General features: G+C 39.5%; 1 protein-coding gene across 8 annotated transcripts in view; it reads right to left on the bottom strand.

Annotated features, from left to right (window-relative positions):
- nav3 (neuron navigator 3) overlaps positions 1-12,697 on the bottom strand; it is a 198,400-nt gene that overhangs the window by 100,952 nt on the left and 84,751 nt on the right. For all 8 annotated transcript variants that reach the window (XM_086200982.1, XM_086200974.1, XM_086200975.1 and 5 more), the window contains exons 4-5: positions 7,873-7,945; positions 184-358 (exon numbers count right to left, since the gene is read on the bottom strand). In XM_086200982.1, coding sequence (XP_086057108.1) covers positions 184-358; positions 7,873-7,945 — 248 coding nt within the window. The remainder of the gene's footprint in view (positions 1-183; positions 359-7,872; positions 7,946-12,697) is intronic.

The raw sequence follows: 12,697 nt of genomic DNA, 5'->3' as shown, positions 1-12,697 counted from the left end.
GTATCCCTCCCTGTTTACAGATGCTCTAATTAGACCTCATTAAGTACTAAAAATGTTAAACGGTCACTTTTTTGCTGCTTGCATCCTTAAAAAATAATTGGCCCACTTATTCAAAATTAGCTTACTCCTCTAGGCAACCTACACCACCAATGAAAACCAACCATTTCCTGCAGTGAAATGTACCTGGACTGCATCTCCTGTGTCTTGAGGCTGCTGGTGGACGGTGCAGCGCTGCTGGTCTGCTGGCTGAGCTCCACCAGGGACTGGTAGTACTGCTGCTGTTGCTGCTGCTGTTGCTTGTAGCGTGACAGGATGAAGAAGAGGCCAAGGATGCTTTTTAGGTTGCCATTCCTGATCTCTGAAGGGACAAGAATAAAAGGTGGTGATGTTACAGTCCAGGACAGGAATTTACGACAACGTTTTTCACCTAAAACTGATTTTGTCGCAGATACGAAAAACATAAAAAAAGAAAAGAATTTGAACAAGTTGTGTTTTTCTTCATTTACAAAATATTTGGAACAGCCCATCAATCATCTGAGTATTGTAGGAACGTAGGATAATATTGGCAAGTTGTATATATTGACAGTTATTGGTAATTATTTAAGAATATAATCAAATTTTTTAATTGCCCAGTGATGCTCAAGTCTCTTCCTTTTTTGTTTGTAAATAATCAAAAATGTTACTTTTCAATGTTTATAATTGTTTTTCAGTATGTACAAATTAGGAATATTATATAAACAGAAAGATAGACATTGGTGAATATTGATTTTCAGTCATTGGTTTCAAATCAGTTGTAAAAAAAATACAATGTTACATTCCTGATATATTCTTGTTTCCTCATCATTGATGGTGGGCAAAGAGACTTTAATAAACTTGAGTGATGCAAATATCAGCCTTTGACCTCATACCAATATACTGCTGATATCTACTAATACTGTTCACAAGTCAATATTATCCATCCATCCATCCATCCATCCATCCATCCATCCATCCATCCATCCATCCTTCCATTTTCTACCTTCTACCCAATCCTGTTAAGGGTTGCAGGGGGACTGGACTATTCCATCAGCCTTCAGGCAAGAGGTAGGGTTCACCCTGGATGCATCACCAGTCCATCATAGGGCCAATACATATAGACAGACAACCATTCACACTCACAGCCACGCCTACGGTCGATTTAGAGTTTCAATCAGCCTCGTCCTCTCTTGATGTCTTTGGACTGTGGGAGGAAGCCGAAGTACCCAGAGAGAACCCACGCAGGCACAGGGAGAACATGGAGACACACACAGAAACATCCCATGCCCGAGCCGGGGGTCGAACCCGGAACCTTCTTACTGTGAGGCGACAGTGCTAACGGTGCCACCGCCAATATTAGCATGTATTGTTAGTGCAAAAATATGTGTCATACATCAGTCATACTAGTGCATGTATGAAGCTTTATCCTGAATTTGCCTCTAGTAAAACCAATGCAATTTTGTGGAACACAGTTATTTCTACAACCAAAGCATTGTGCAGTGATATAAGTTGATTATTTCCCAGACTGTTTATTGCATCTTTGAAACAGTGTAAAGGAAACTTAAACTGTCTTAAAAAAGACACACTTGGGGATTGGGCTCAAGCGCAGCTGTTGAGGGTTTTGGTAGAAGAATTATCTGCTTTCACAGGGGAAAATATTGGTATGCCTTATACAGTGTTTCTATAGAGTTACCGCAGTTACAATTCTGAGTCATAAAATGGTATTTAGAAGGAATTAACACTTATTTTGTGCAGGAATAGCTTAAACTGTAGCTCACAAGAATATCCTTGCATTGACTCAAATATGATCTAGTACACAGCTATGACTGAAGCTCAGCATAGGAATGTCTGGACTAACTGGTCTTGTGTTATACTGTAGGGAAAGTCCACAAATGTGCAACGGGGACTTCATCAAGAGGTTTTGCATTAAAATGAGGAACTGTGCATAATCAGGTCATGTTGTGTTTAGGATACTGACAGAAGTAGTGTATTTCTTCTCTGTAGTAAAATATAGTGAAATTATGCAAAGGCAAGAGATAATAAAAATGGAAACAGCTGAGTTGGATTTCACTATCTAAATGACAACAGAAACAAAATAAGCCAGAAAGGAGCAGCACTGATAAGAGTAGAAATATAAAACCCAATCATCCAAAATAAACTAATATTAAAAATAAACTCAATGAGGAATGAAATATATTATATTGATGTTTGCCATGGAATGTACTGCTCTGCAAACAAAGTTAACACTTGATAAATATTCAGAGGAGTGAGTCTAACAGGGTTCATCTCAGACAAAACAGCCAGGATAAGATCCAACAGTCACAGGAGAGGACGAATCGATCACTAAAGCTAACGCACCCATTTGTGAAATAGACTTTTCATATCAACCTCCCAGAGACATGGGAGGGATAACAGCACCTGACACAAGGAGTCAGACTTGATTTTTCACTCAAAATGCTCCACAGCCATCCAGAGTTTTCATTGGGAGACCAAACATTAATCTCTCAGGGTTGTTTTCCATCTTCTAACACCCAAAGGTGGTCATTTAAAACTGGAATGGAGAGATAGTCTTATAATTTAGGAAGTGGCAGTGTTGCTGATTCATCCACAATGTAAACGGAAACTTACACTCGGTTGGTTTTGCTGGCCTTACTTTTGAAGTCAGGGTCAAATACAGAGCAGGGCACAGGTTCCTGGTCACAGTTTGCAGTTGAAACCAAGGGTGAGGCAGATAAATTTTGGTATAAATAAAATTAAACATTATGTGGATACTCTAGTTATCTATCAATAGAAAGCAGCAGAGATGACATGAATGCAATTCCTAGAAATAATAAGCTAATGTTATGCTATGAATGAACGACACTATAGACGCATGACTTCATTGTCCCCTAAACTGGCTATGTGCTTCCCCTGTCATATACATGTTTTTGGTAAGATGATAATTTAACATTTAATATTTAGCCACTTATCAGCAAACCCCTTTACAAACTTCAAAATAGGCTCATATATCTTGAATGTTGATTTTACATCGTGGAACATTTAAATATCTTAAATTAGCGCTAACCAGGCCTTATTTCAGACTTTTAACCGAAAACCCACTCAAAGTCGAATTGTCTTGGAAACAAAGGAACCCCAATTAGGACTCGTTCTGCATCACTCATCTGTACAATCCACTCAACAATCAAATCATTATTATCATGCTATGATGTCACATGACATTGGGAGAAAACAGAAACTGAAGGTTAGCTTGTTAGTCGTATAAAAGTGCACCAATTCAGTTTTCCAGCAGAGTAAAAACCATAGTTTCACTAAGAATCATTTGATATCTGCATTTCTGTTCAGCATGAAATGCTGAATATGTGGCTTGTCATTAAAACCATGTAAAAGACAAATACATCTCGTAAGAGTAGGAGTGTTTTGGCTGTGATTAACTATGACGTAATCTTTCAAGACATCACTTGATCCATTAGCTTAGCATACTATATTGGCTTGCTACAGATGTGGCCCATTTATAGCCAGCTCACAGATGTTGCATTGCGACTCCACACAGAAGGCTGACCAATTGCGTCTCACCCTCTTCTCGGGTGTTTAAATTCTTTCATACTAATCTACAATGACAAATAAATTCTGGAGCACATGCCACATGGATTATATTCACTAGCGAAAATATTATTTCCGTGGAGTGAGAACACCAGGTGTGGTTAGGCTGTGAAAACATTTGACTTTGGTTTGAAGATTATGGTTTCATTTTGAAAAAAAAAAAATGAACCCATAAAATCATAATGCATCCCTAATTTTGCAGGCGTGTTGGAAAAAAAGGTTTTGTAATTCAGATTTGTGTTACATATCTCACAGAATGTCAACTTAGCCTAACTTCTAATAAAAATTGTGATATGAAACTGCCATTTGGTGACTGTCAGCACAATTATAGCGCTCTCACCGGTGCCGGGAGCATACGTATACCATTCCCTTTAAAATGGTTAGAGGTTTGATGACTTCAGAGCTTCTATCTCACACAAAGTGGCACCTTTTACTTTCTTTATCAGGTACATGCTCCAGTTTTGTGGAGAAATGTTAATATTGGAAAGATAAAGTGGGTTTAACGAGGCAGTCATAGAATATAACTAGCAGAACATGTGCTGCTCTAGTGCAGTGTAGGAGGCAAATATGTTAACTTGGCCCATGCTTAATGAAGATCTGTCTTTGCTTCCAGGAGGTCTTTTATGTGGTTGACGTGGTTCCCGTCATTCTCTTTGGAGAGTTTGTTTCATGAGTCACAAAAGACTTCAGAGGAGCTGAAGGATAGATTCTAATACAGCCGGGTAAAACAAAACTGTCTGAGCAACATATATTCTCTTTACCTATAAATCAACCATTCATGGCCTCAATTCCCAAACAATACATGTCCAACTAGGGTCTTTCCTCACCACCCACAGTTAGTGCCTCCAATGCACCTCTTGTCTTTGTTTTAGTAAGTTTTTCCCCTTGTTTCAGTTCTCATGTAAGTTCTCAGGTGAGTATTGTTCCACTGGCATGTCTTACTTTACATGTATATAGAATTAGATACATTTTGTGGTATAAAGAGTTGACAATAAACTGGCCAGAAAAGAAGTGTTTTATTCAATATTCCAAAACTGAGGAATGTTTAAATGAGGCAGGTCACAGTTTATAACCAGGTGAAGGTCAGTCTTATAATGTCTCAGCTGCAGAGATTCTACAATGCAAAGTGCTTTCAATGACCCACAGTATGGACCCCTCACTGTAACCCATTATCAGTTGCAGGAAATGTGTGTTCCAGTGCTTTACACCTGCTTTTTATTGCTGGAAACTGTGGCTGAACTTCCTGCAGATAATTATCACATTTGAAGTTGTAAAACACTTCTTTTTTTGTTACTTTTGAGGACATTATTTACGATGACGGGTCAAGTGTGAGTTACAACATCATAAGATATGCCAACCTGCTCAACTCTTGTGATCAAGGGTCAATAGAATTTCTTTAGTATTGACATACTGTTTGCATTGAAAAAAACAACCCTAGACTTGTTTTCATTCGGGATTGTAACTTTGATTTAGAGCCTCCCGCCAGAGATGCACGGGGATGTCTTCAAATGATTATGTTCACTCAGAAGAAAAGAAAAGAAATACCAGATCTAGAATGCACATCAAACATCCTATTTAATTTTAATCCTCGGAATGCCCCATTCAACAAGCCCTGGACTGATTCAATAGAGGGCATTGAATTCACTTAAGAAACATACATATCCTATGCACTGAGTGAGTTGAGAATAGAGTGGGCAATTGCAGAGGCTGACATGGGCTGGATGAGGGAAATGATAAAATGTGGCAGCAACAGTGATTAAGTAACCCAATAGCCCATATATTTACAGACCCACTTTGAAATTCCAGGCCTAGCGAGTCACTTTGCTTTTTTTAGTGCGCTGGCGGGTCGGGCGGGCTGCAGCGGTAGTGGGAGTGGTGTGCACAGAATTTAGAGCTGTCGGTCAGTGTGTCAGGCTTTCAGACTATTTCTGCTCCTGGTGAGGTCAAGGGCACACACACACACACACACACACACACACACACACACACACACACACACACACACACACACACACACACACACCTCTTTAATGTTTAAAGGGAAGCCGAAACAACATGGGGTCTGGCCAAGCGTAGGACCTCAGTAACAGCTGGAGACAGGTCTGGCTCCTAGTTTAATTGAGACAAGCTTGGACTGTACTGTATAGGACATAGTAAGAACTGGTTTAATTATGTTCATATATATATATATATATATATATATATATATATATATATATATATATATATATATATATATATATATATATATATATATATATATATATACACAAGCTCCTCCATTCAAAATGATACTCTATGCACTGTGGACAATTAATTGCTAATAATAGAGTCTCCTGTAAGTTATATCACTGATGAGTACAAACTTTAACAAAAGAGATGGGATGATTCATCAGGTTTAGGTTCCCCTCATATTCAACAACAGAGCCTGAAATTCTGTCATTTCTTTGGTACTTTACTTTCTCTTTCACAAAGAGTTGAATTTCAGTTGTAAAACTTCTAAACGCAATTCTTTTGCATGCTGCAAGTCTTAGCTGCAGCTGCTGTGGGCGATTTAGCCAAAATACACAACAGTCCTAAGCTTTCAGTAATATTTGACTGGTTGTTTCCTCAGTTCAGATGTGTTGTGAAGGCCAGCTACACATTCTGGATAACAAATATTGCAGAAGGAGTTGTTAAAAATCAGAATATCTATTTGCAACTGGGACTGTTTGGGGGCTTGAACAAGTCAGTAGGGGCATTGCAATGAGTTAGGCAATTGAGCAATTTGCTGAGACCCCAAGCTGGAGGAGGCTGATTTCATTAGTCCACAACAGTAAGAGTAATCCATTCATATCAGTGATTGGACATACACAGGAAATTAGTCTGATTGGTCATTGTCCTCTCTGGACCCTTTGGCCTGGTGCCCCAGAGTACCTCAAAACACCCCTGGTGGTCTGGGACCAAAATTTGGCATTGATTGATTTAATGTGAACCAGTACTTGAAAGGACAGATGCAATCCCAAGTGCAGATTAGAGTACATAACCCTAATGTTCATATTGTGGATTTCAAATCAAGGCTACTGAGTCTGTGGTGTAATGGCAGAACAAAGCTTGATTTATATTTGTGCTTAGGATCAACGCTGTGACCTAATCATGTGACTTATGCCACAGACCAGCATTCATACTTCTGTGGTATCTGGCTATGTTGCGCTGCAATTATACCATGAAAACACAAGTTGTTGGTGGAGCTTCTATGGTGCTGTTTTTAGTTTCTTCATATAGTTTCAACAATGGCAACTGATATAGAACAAATCGTGTTGGAGTTTGAGGTAATAAAAGTTAAACAACAGCTTTGATTACTGAAAGAAATGTTATGCCAACAAGTGCTCACACCACAGAAGGAGACGGTGTAGGAATTAACCTGAACGGCAACAATTTTACCAAATGGTACACCAAGAACTGATAATTTTTACATGGGTTATGGAATAATTTTTTTTAGAAGCTAGCCAAAATTTCCACTACATTTTACCAGCGAATAGGTTGACATCTTTACATTGCTTGTTTTCTTCAAAAGGTCAGATAATGGAAAAGGACAGCAACCACCTACTGAGACACTGCCACCATACAGGTAAGACAGGTGGATACAGCCTTCAAGTGACACATATCAAATGACTATTGATATATGATATGCCCCCAAAATCATGGAGAAGGAAAAATTATTGTAGTCAATTTCAATTTTGAATGAAGCTTGGGCTCCACTTTCAGTGTCACAATCTACTACAAGACACAATCATTACAAATAGTTTGGATCGTAGCTGTAATTTTAATCGAGGCCTTGTGAGACAGTTTTAGATTATTGTTCAATTTGTCAGTGGTTATTCAGTACAGAGCATTGCTGTACTCATGGCTGTCATAAAAGCCATGTACTGTTCACCCTGATGGTCCTCTCTCTGCAATTTTCATCCTCCCACAATCCAGTTTGATGCCCTAATGATTGGCTACATTGCCACAGTGAAACTGTGCACCCTGCCATGACAACAACGTGGTAAATTCCATTGCTGTGAAGTATAACAGTATATGTTGGAAATAGGCTTCAAAATCTCTTAAAAGATATTTGGTACCATGAAGAAATGGAAAGCTGTCTGCAGGAGGTTGGGAGGAGCCGAATTAATGTTCCACGTCTAGAAATTAGAAATACAGCAGTGTCCTTTTCTGCTGATTCAGTAAAGACAAAAAATGTGGACCTTAAAATGACATATTGTTTATTCCTCTTACCTTCAGCTGAGAGCCCTTGTACATTCACTCCTCTGGCATCCAGGAAACTGAGGCAGGCGTCCACATTCTCGATCTACAGCAAATATATTAAAAAATGAGAAGACGGCAGACGGTCAGCACAAAAGACAGACGCGGCAAGAATGTGACAATAGTTAACATTCAATGAGACTAAATGTCTTTGGGGCAGAGGGCTCAGAGGACGGGGATGATCAGCGTTATTACCCATAAAGCACATCATTGTGTGGTTATTACCCGACCTCCGCTTGACCCTTGGAACCCACATGCGTGACATACTGACCGCAGCACATCACCACCTACACAGGCAGGGTGCAACTTGCCCTGGCATGTCACACAGACTCATGCAGTGAGTTAGCATTCTGTACAATAACATACAAATGCTTGCAGCTATTTGGTAAATGTATATTCATGAATGCACACATACACACACACACACACACACACACATTGAACAAATACAGGATGTGTATGCGCACCACTTGCCACCATGAACAAATGCAAAGTTTCAGTTTCACAAAGGCCCACTGAGGTTAAGTTATTGGGGGGATTTTTACATTCCTTGGCACCAACTAAAGGGTGGCTTCATTAGTATGGAGCTTCACTGCCAGTGCCCTCTCAGGAGGTCTTTTATGACAAGGTCAAAGGTGACGTGCTCCCGAATCAGCGTAGTGTGCCAAAGCCACACAAAGGGCAGGCTAGGCGACTCAGCCAGACATCCAGTGGGCAATGATGATTCATGAGCTATAACTCCCCAATCTCTCCGTTTCTGTCTCTCTCTTCTCCCTCTCTCTCTCTCTTTCTCTCTCTCTCTCTCTGTAATGTAGTTACACTCTTTATTAGCAAGAATAATGAGGTATATCGGCACTCAGTCCATTTGGACACTTACTGAGCAGAACTCCATTGTAATAATACAATTTCTGTGACTGCATCTCATTCAATTGAGTTGTAAAAAGTTTTTCTCATGAGTCCATTCACTGTGATTGACATGACACATTTTTTGACTGAGATCAAAAACTTTAACTTACATACAAAACTACATCTAGTGAATGACTTTCTAAAGAAACATGCTAACTTTATAACAAATACACTTAAATTATAACTAAAAAAAGATACTCCTCTCTCTCGTCTTGAGGGTGCATTAGGGAGCTGTAATCCACAGACTGTCTGACTGCTTGTTAGCTTAGTGTAATGAATGCTAGTGGATTGACAAAATAGCTTAACAAAGTCCTCAAATATACTTTTCTCCAAAATGGTCTTTGATTAAATTAATAAAACCAGGATTTTGCTTCACACTCATTATGTACACAGTTAAAACTATGAGAATCAAATACATTGCCAGAACTAATTTCCGGACAAAATCACTGTGCACATTGACTTCACACAGCATTTATCTCAATGACACATCTTCTTTGGCTGACTTTGTGAAAGAAAGGCAAACCAAGCTCCTGAACCTCTATTTGATGATGTTTGATGGAGGTATGCTTTCCACCCATTACCATTCATTGCACTAAGCTAACTAATGTGATTCTCAGCTCCCTAATGAATGTACAGAGGAGCGAAGCGTGTCTAGCTTCTTGTCAGGCTATGAGGAATGGGACAATAAGCAAATTTCCCAAAAGGTTGGTGTTTTATCCCTTTAAGTATAATATTGAGGTCCAAAAGATGGGACAAACAGGGCTTCTCATGGAGAATTGTTGGGTGTAAATTCATTGAAGGAGTGTGGTACTAGACCTGCTCTACTTGCAGGGTATTGAGGTAACTTTTGTTGCGATTTGATGCTATTGACTTGGCCTCTCCATCTGTCTTACACAACTCACATCCTCCAAACACCACACATTCCCTCAGCAAAACCTCCCTCACATGTGGGCTTTCATATTCTTTCCCCACATGTTGCACACAGAAACACATGTGTCCCTAACTTGCTTTTCATTCCACGCACAGTCAGATGTATGTACAGTATGTGGGGACATGTGTGACGCAGCTCTTTACTGCTTCTTAATTGGATTGAGAATGAGGAGGACGAGAGGTTTAAGAGCTCCACAAGTGTAATTAAAAACTAAAATTAAAAAAGCCCATAGGCATAGATGAGATTGTATTTCATCAACAATGCTTGCATAAAAACAGACTTTTTTTTTTTCCATAAAAGGGCTTCTCCATTTCGTCCCTATTGTATTTCAGTTTCATATATTTGCAATGACACAAGCCTCAGAAGGCCTTGGATCATCTGTTCAACAGGCAGTGTGTGTGTGTGTTTGAAGGCTGTTTGATGCCTAATAGATACAAAGAAAAGGAGTGACTCATAAACACACAGCATTGCACCAATGAAACCCATGCCGCCGTTCGTCAGAGCCTTCAAGGACAGAGAGATTTTGAGGCTTTCAGATGAAACCACTGTTTGTTTTTTGTCGGCTTTAACTGTAATATGACGTAAACAAGTGCAATAATGATTGAAGGTTGATGACGGCTGGGGCAATAATGTTCCACAGGGTTGTGGCAATGTGGAACTCTTGGTTTGGTGGGCGGTTTGGCTTTGGGGCATCCTGTAACAGCATCTCGAGGTCATCATTTATTTTTCCGATACAAGCTGGCAGCAGACAGATTCACATAAGCCATTAAAACCATTTGGAGAAGGCTGTTATGATGATATGCACTTCACACAATTATTAAGTTGGTAAAACAAGAGGAAAGGGAATTTTCAGGAGTGACAGAGGAAACTTGCCACTAAGCATGGACAAATAATGAAGGGGAGCTGCTAAATTTCCTTTGTAACAAGTTTCAATTAAGCAATGAGGCCACACTACAAATCAAAATATCCCACATAAAATGACACAGACAGCCAAGCATGGAAAAGTTTGTACCATGTCTTGGTGACACCAGGACATTTCAGTACAAAACCACATTCCATGATTCAACCTGCCATCAGCAATCTCTTCTAGAGAAGCGAGACACCGATGAGTAAGCATATTAGAGATGAAGAAGACAGGTAACTGAGGACAGCTGCGTTAACATTCATTGAAGATAGATTTGTAAGACATCATACTGAATTGGAGAAAAGCTGACAGAACTATAAAGCATCAAATGGGAAAAGGCAGGAGCCTGTGTTAAATTCACACCAAGTCAGTTTTAAAACTCTCCATTTTTTGTGATTAATAGCCTCCATCAATGGCACCATCTGAAATGTTTTTTGCAGGATTATGTGAATAATATACACCCATTTTCACCAAAACGGTCTTCTTCAGAATCTATGAGTGATACGTTGGATGGCAGAGTAGATGTAGCGGACACATTACACTGCCCTCCGCAGGTGGTGGTGTTTTTAACCTAACAGCTTTGTTTAACTGCTGAGCTGACTTTCATACAGCATGATTTGTGTTGTATCTCTTTAACTTGCCCACCACACTGGCAGGTATAAATATCACCTGCATTTGGCTGGTAGCAAATTTCCAACTCTGAATGCAATACAGAGCAAGAGAGAAAACCTGCAGGAAGGTGCTGATATTTAGGCATGTGCATTTTCAACATGAAACAACACTTTTGTTGTACCTAGAGGACACTGGCTGTACTATTTATCTATTTATTTATTTTAGCAAATCAGCACACAAATTACTCTTACTGCTATTTTTTCAGGGACATCTATATGGAACAAAGATGTCTTGCACAGGGTATCATGTCATTTCCATGGTCGCATCTTAGGTGTGTTATAATGACAAAACATGTTTTATGTGTCGGGGACTCTTCTTGATAGATGGACTTGTAACGGTTGACCACTGACGCCACTCAGTCATATCGAGTCTAAACCCCAATGACTTGAAGATTCCAGGAACACTAGAGTGATATGTTGACTTTCAAGGTCATGTACTGTGGTGTTGGCCTAATTTGCTTATGCACTATCCCTTTTAAAGTCATTTTTTCTTCCATTAAAATCTACTGTGAGCTCCATTTGCACTGTTAAATGGCATTGAAAATAGCCCACTAAAGCTACATTCCAGCCAAGTCACAGTTGTATTTTCTGTCTCTTTCCATTCCACTGAGACTTAGTGAAATAAAAAATGAGTCACTGGCATCATTTGCATGTTTGCAGCTTCATTTCCTCATGGCGCTCCTTGCCTGCACCATGTCTGCTGGATCACATCGGGCTTCTCTAAAGGTATCCAGTGAGTAATGATGGCTGCTATTGGAAAGTGTTATTCCTTGTCCCACTTGCAAATACAAATGGGCCAACACCTCAGTTACCACTTCCTATGGGACAGAAACCAACCTCCTTCAGGACAGGACTGGAAAACCAGGCGTTAGCGTTTTACAGCACATAAGCACAGCTCAATAATTGAGGGGTTTTAACATATCCACTGGAAAGTACATGCCACCGAAAATCCCCAAGTCAGTATTTCAAAAACTGATGACTCAAGCTTCAGAGAAAGCTGATTTTTGAGTAATTCAACCTTGTAATTATATTCTCAACGCCGTCAGTGCTAATTTTTCACACCCTCATCAAAACCTGAGTTCAAATCTTATTCTGGTGGTTGAAAACAGAATCGTCAGAGGTCTCAGAGTGCCAGGGGAGGTTGTGGCTTTTTATTCTCCTCAATTACAAGAACCAGAACTGATTGGCTTTTGTTTAGACTCTTGCTGAAAGCAGAAATAAAACTTAGGCGATGACTCAGGGATAGAAAAAGATATTGATTTGATTCCCGAGTCCTTTGCTTAAATGATTATAATTGATGAACTAAAGCTAGCATAATGACCCCTTATAGAATAAGTTTGGATAGTATTCACTGATATTGGTTCTGGTTTAAGTACCCAGTACTTG

The sequence above is a fragment of the Aulostomus chinensis genome, chromosome 4 (genome assembly GCF_037954235.1).
Source record: "Aulostomus chinensis isolate RoL2024-O1b breed Wild chromosome 4, RoL_Achi_v1.0, whole genome shotgun sequence".
NCBI lineage: Eukaryota > Metazoa > Chordata > Actinopteri > Syngnathiformes > Aulostomidae > Aulostomus > Aulostomus chinensis.
Note: the sequence above shows the minus strand (reverse complement) of the source record. Positions and strands in the feature narration are given on the sequence as shown.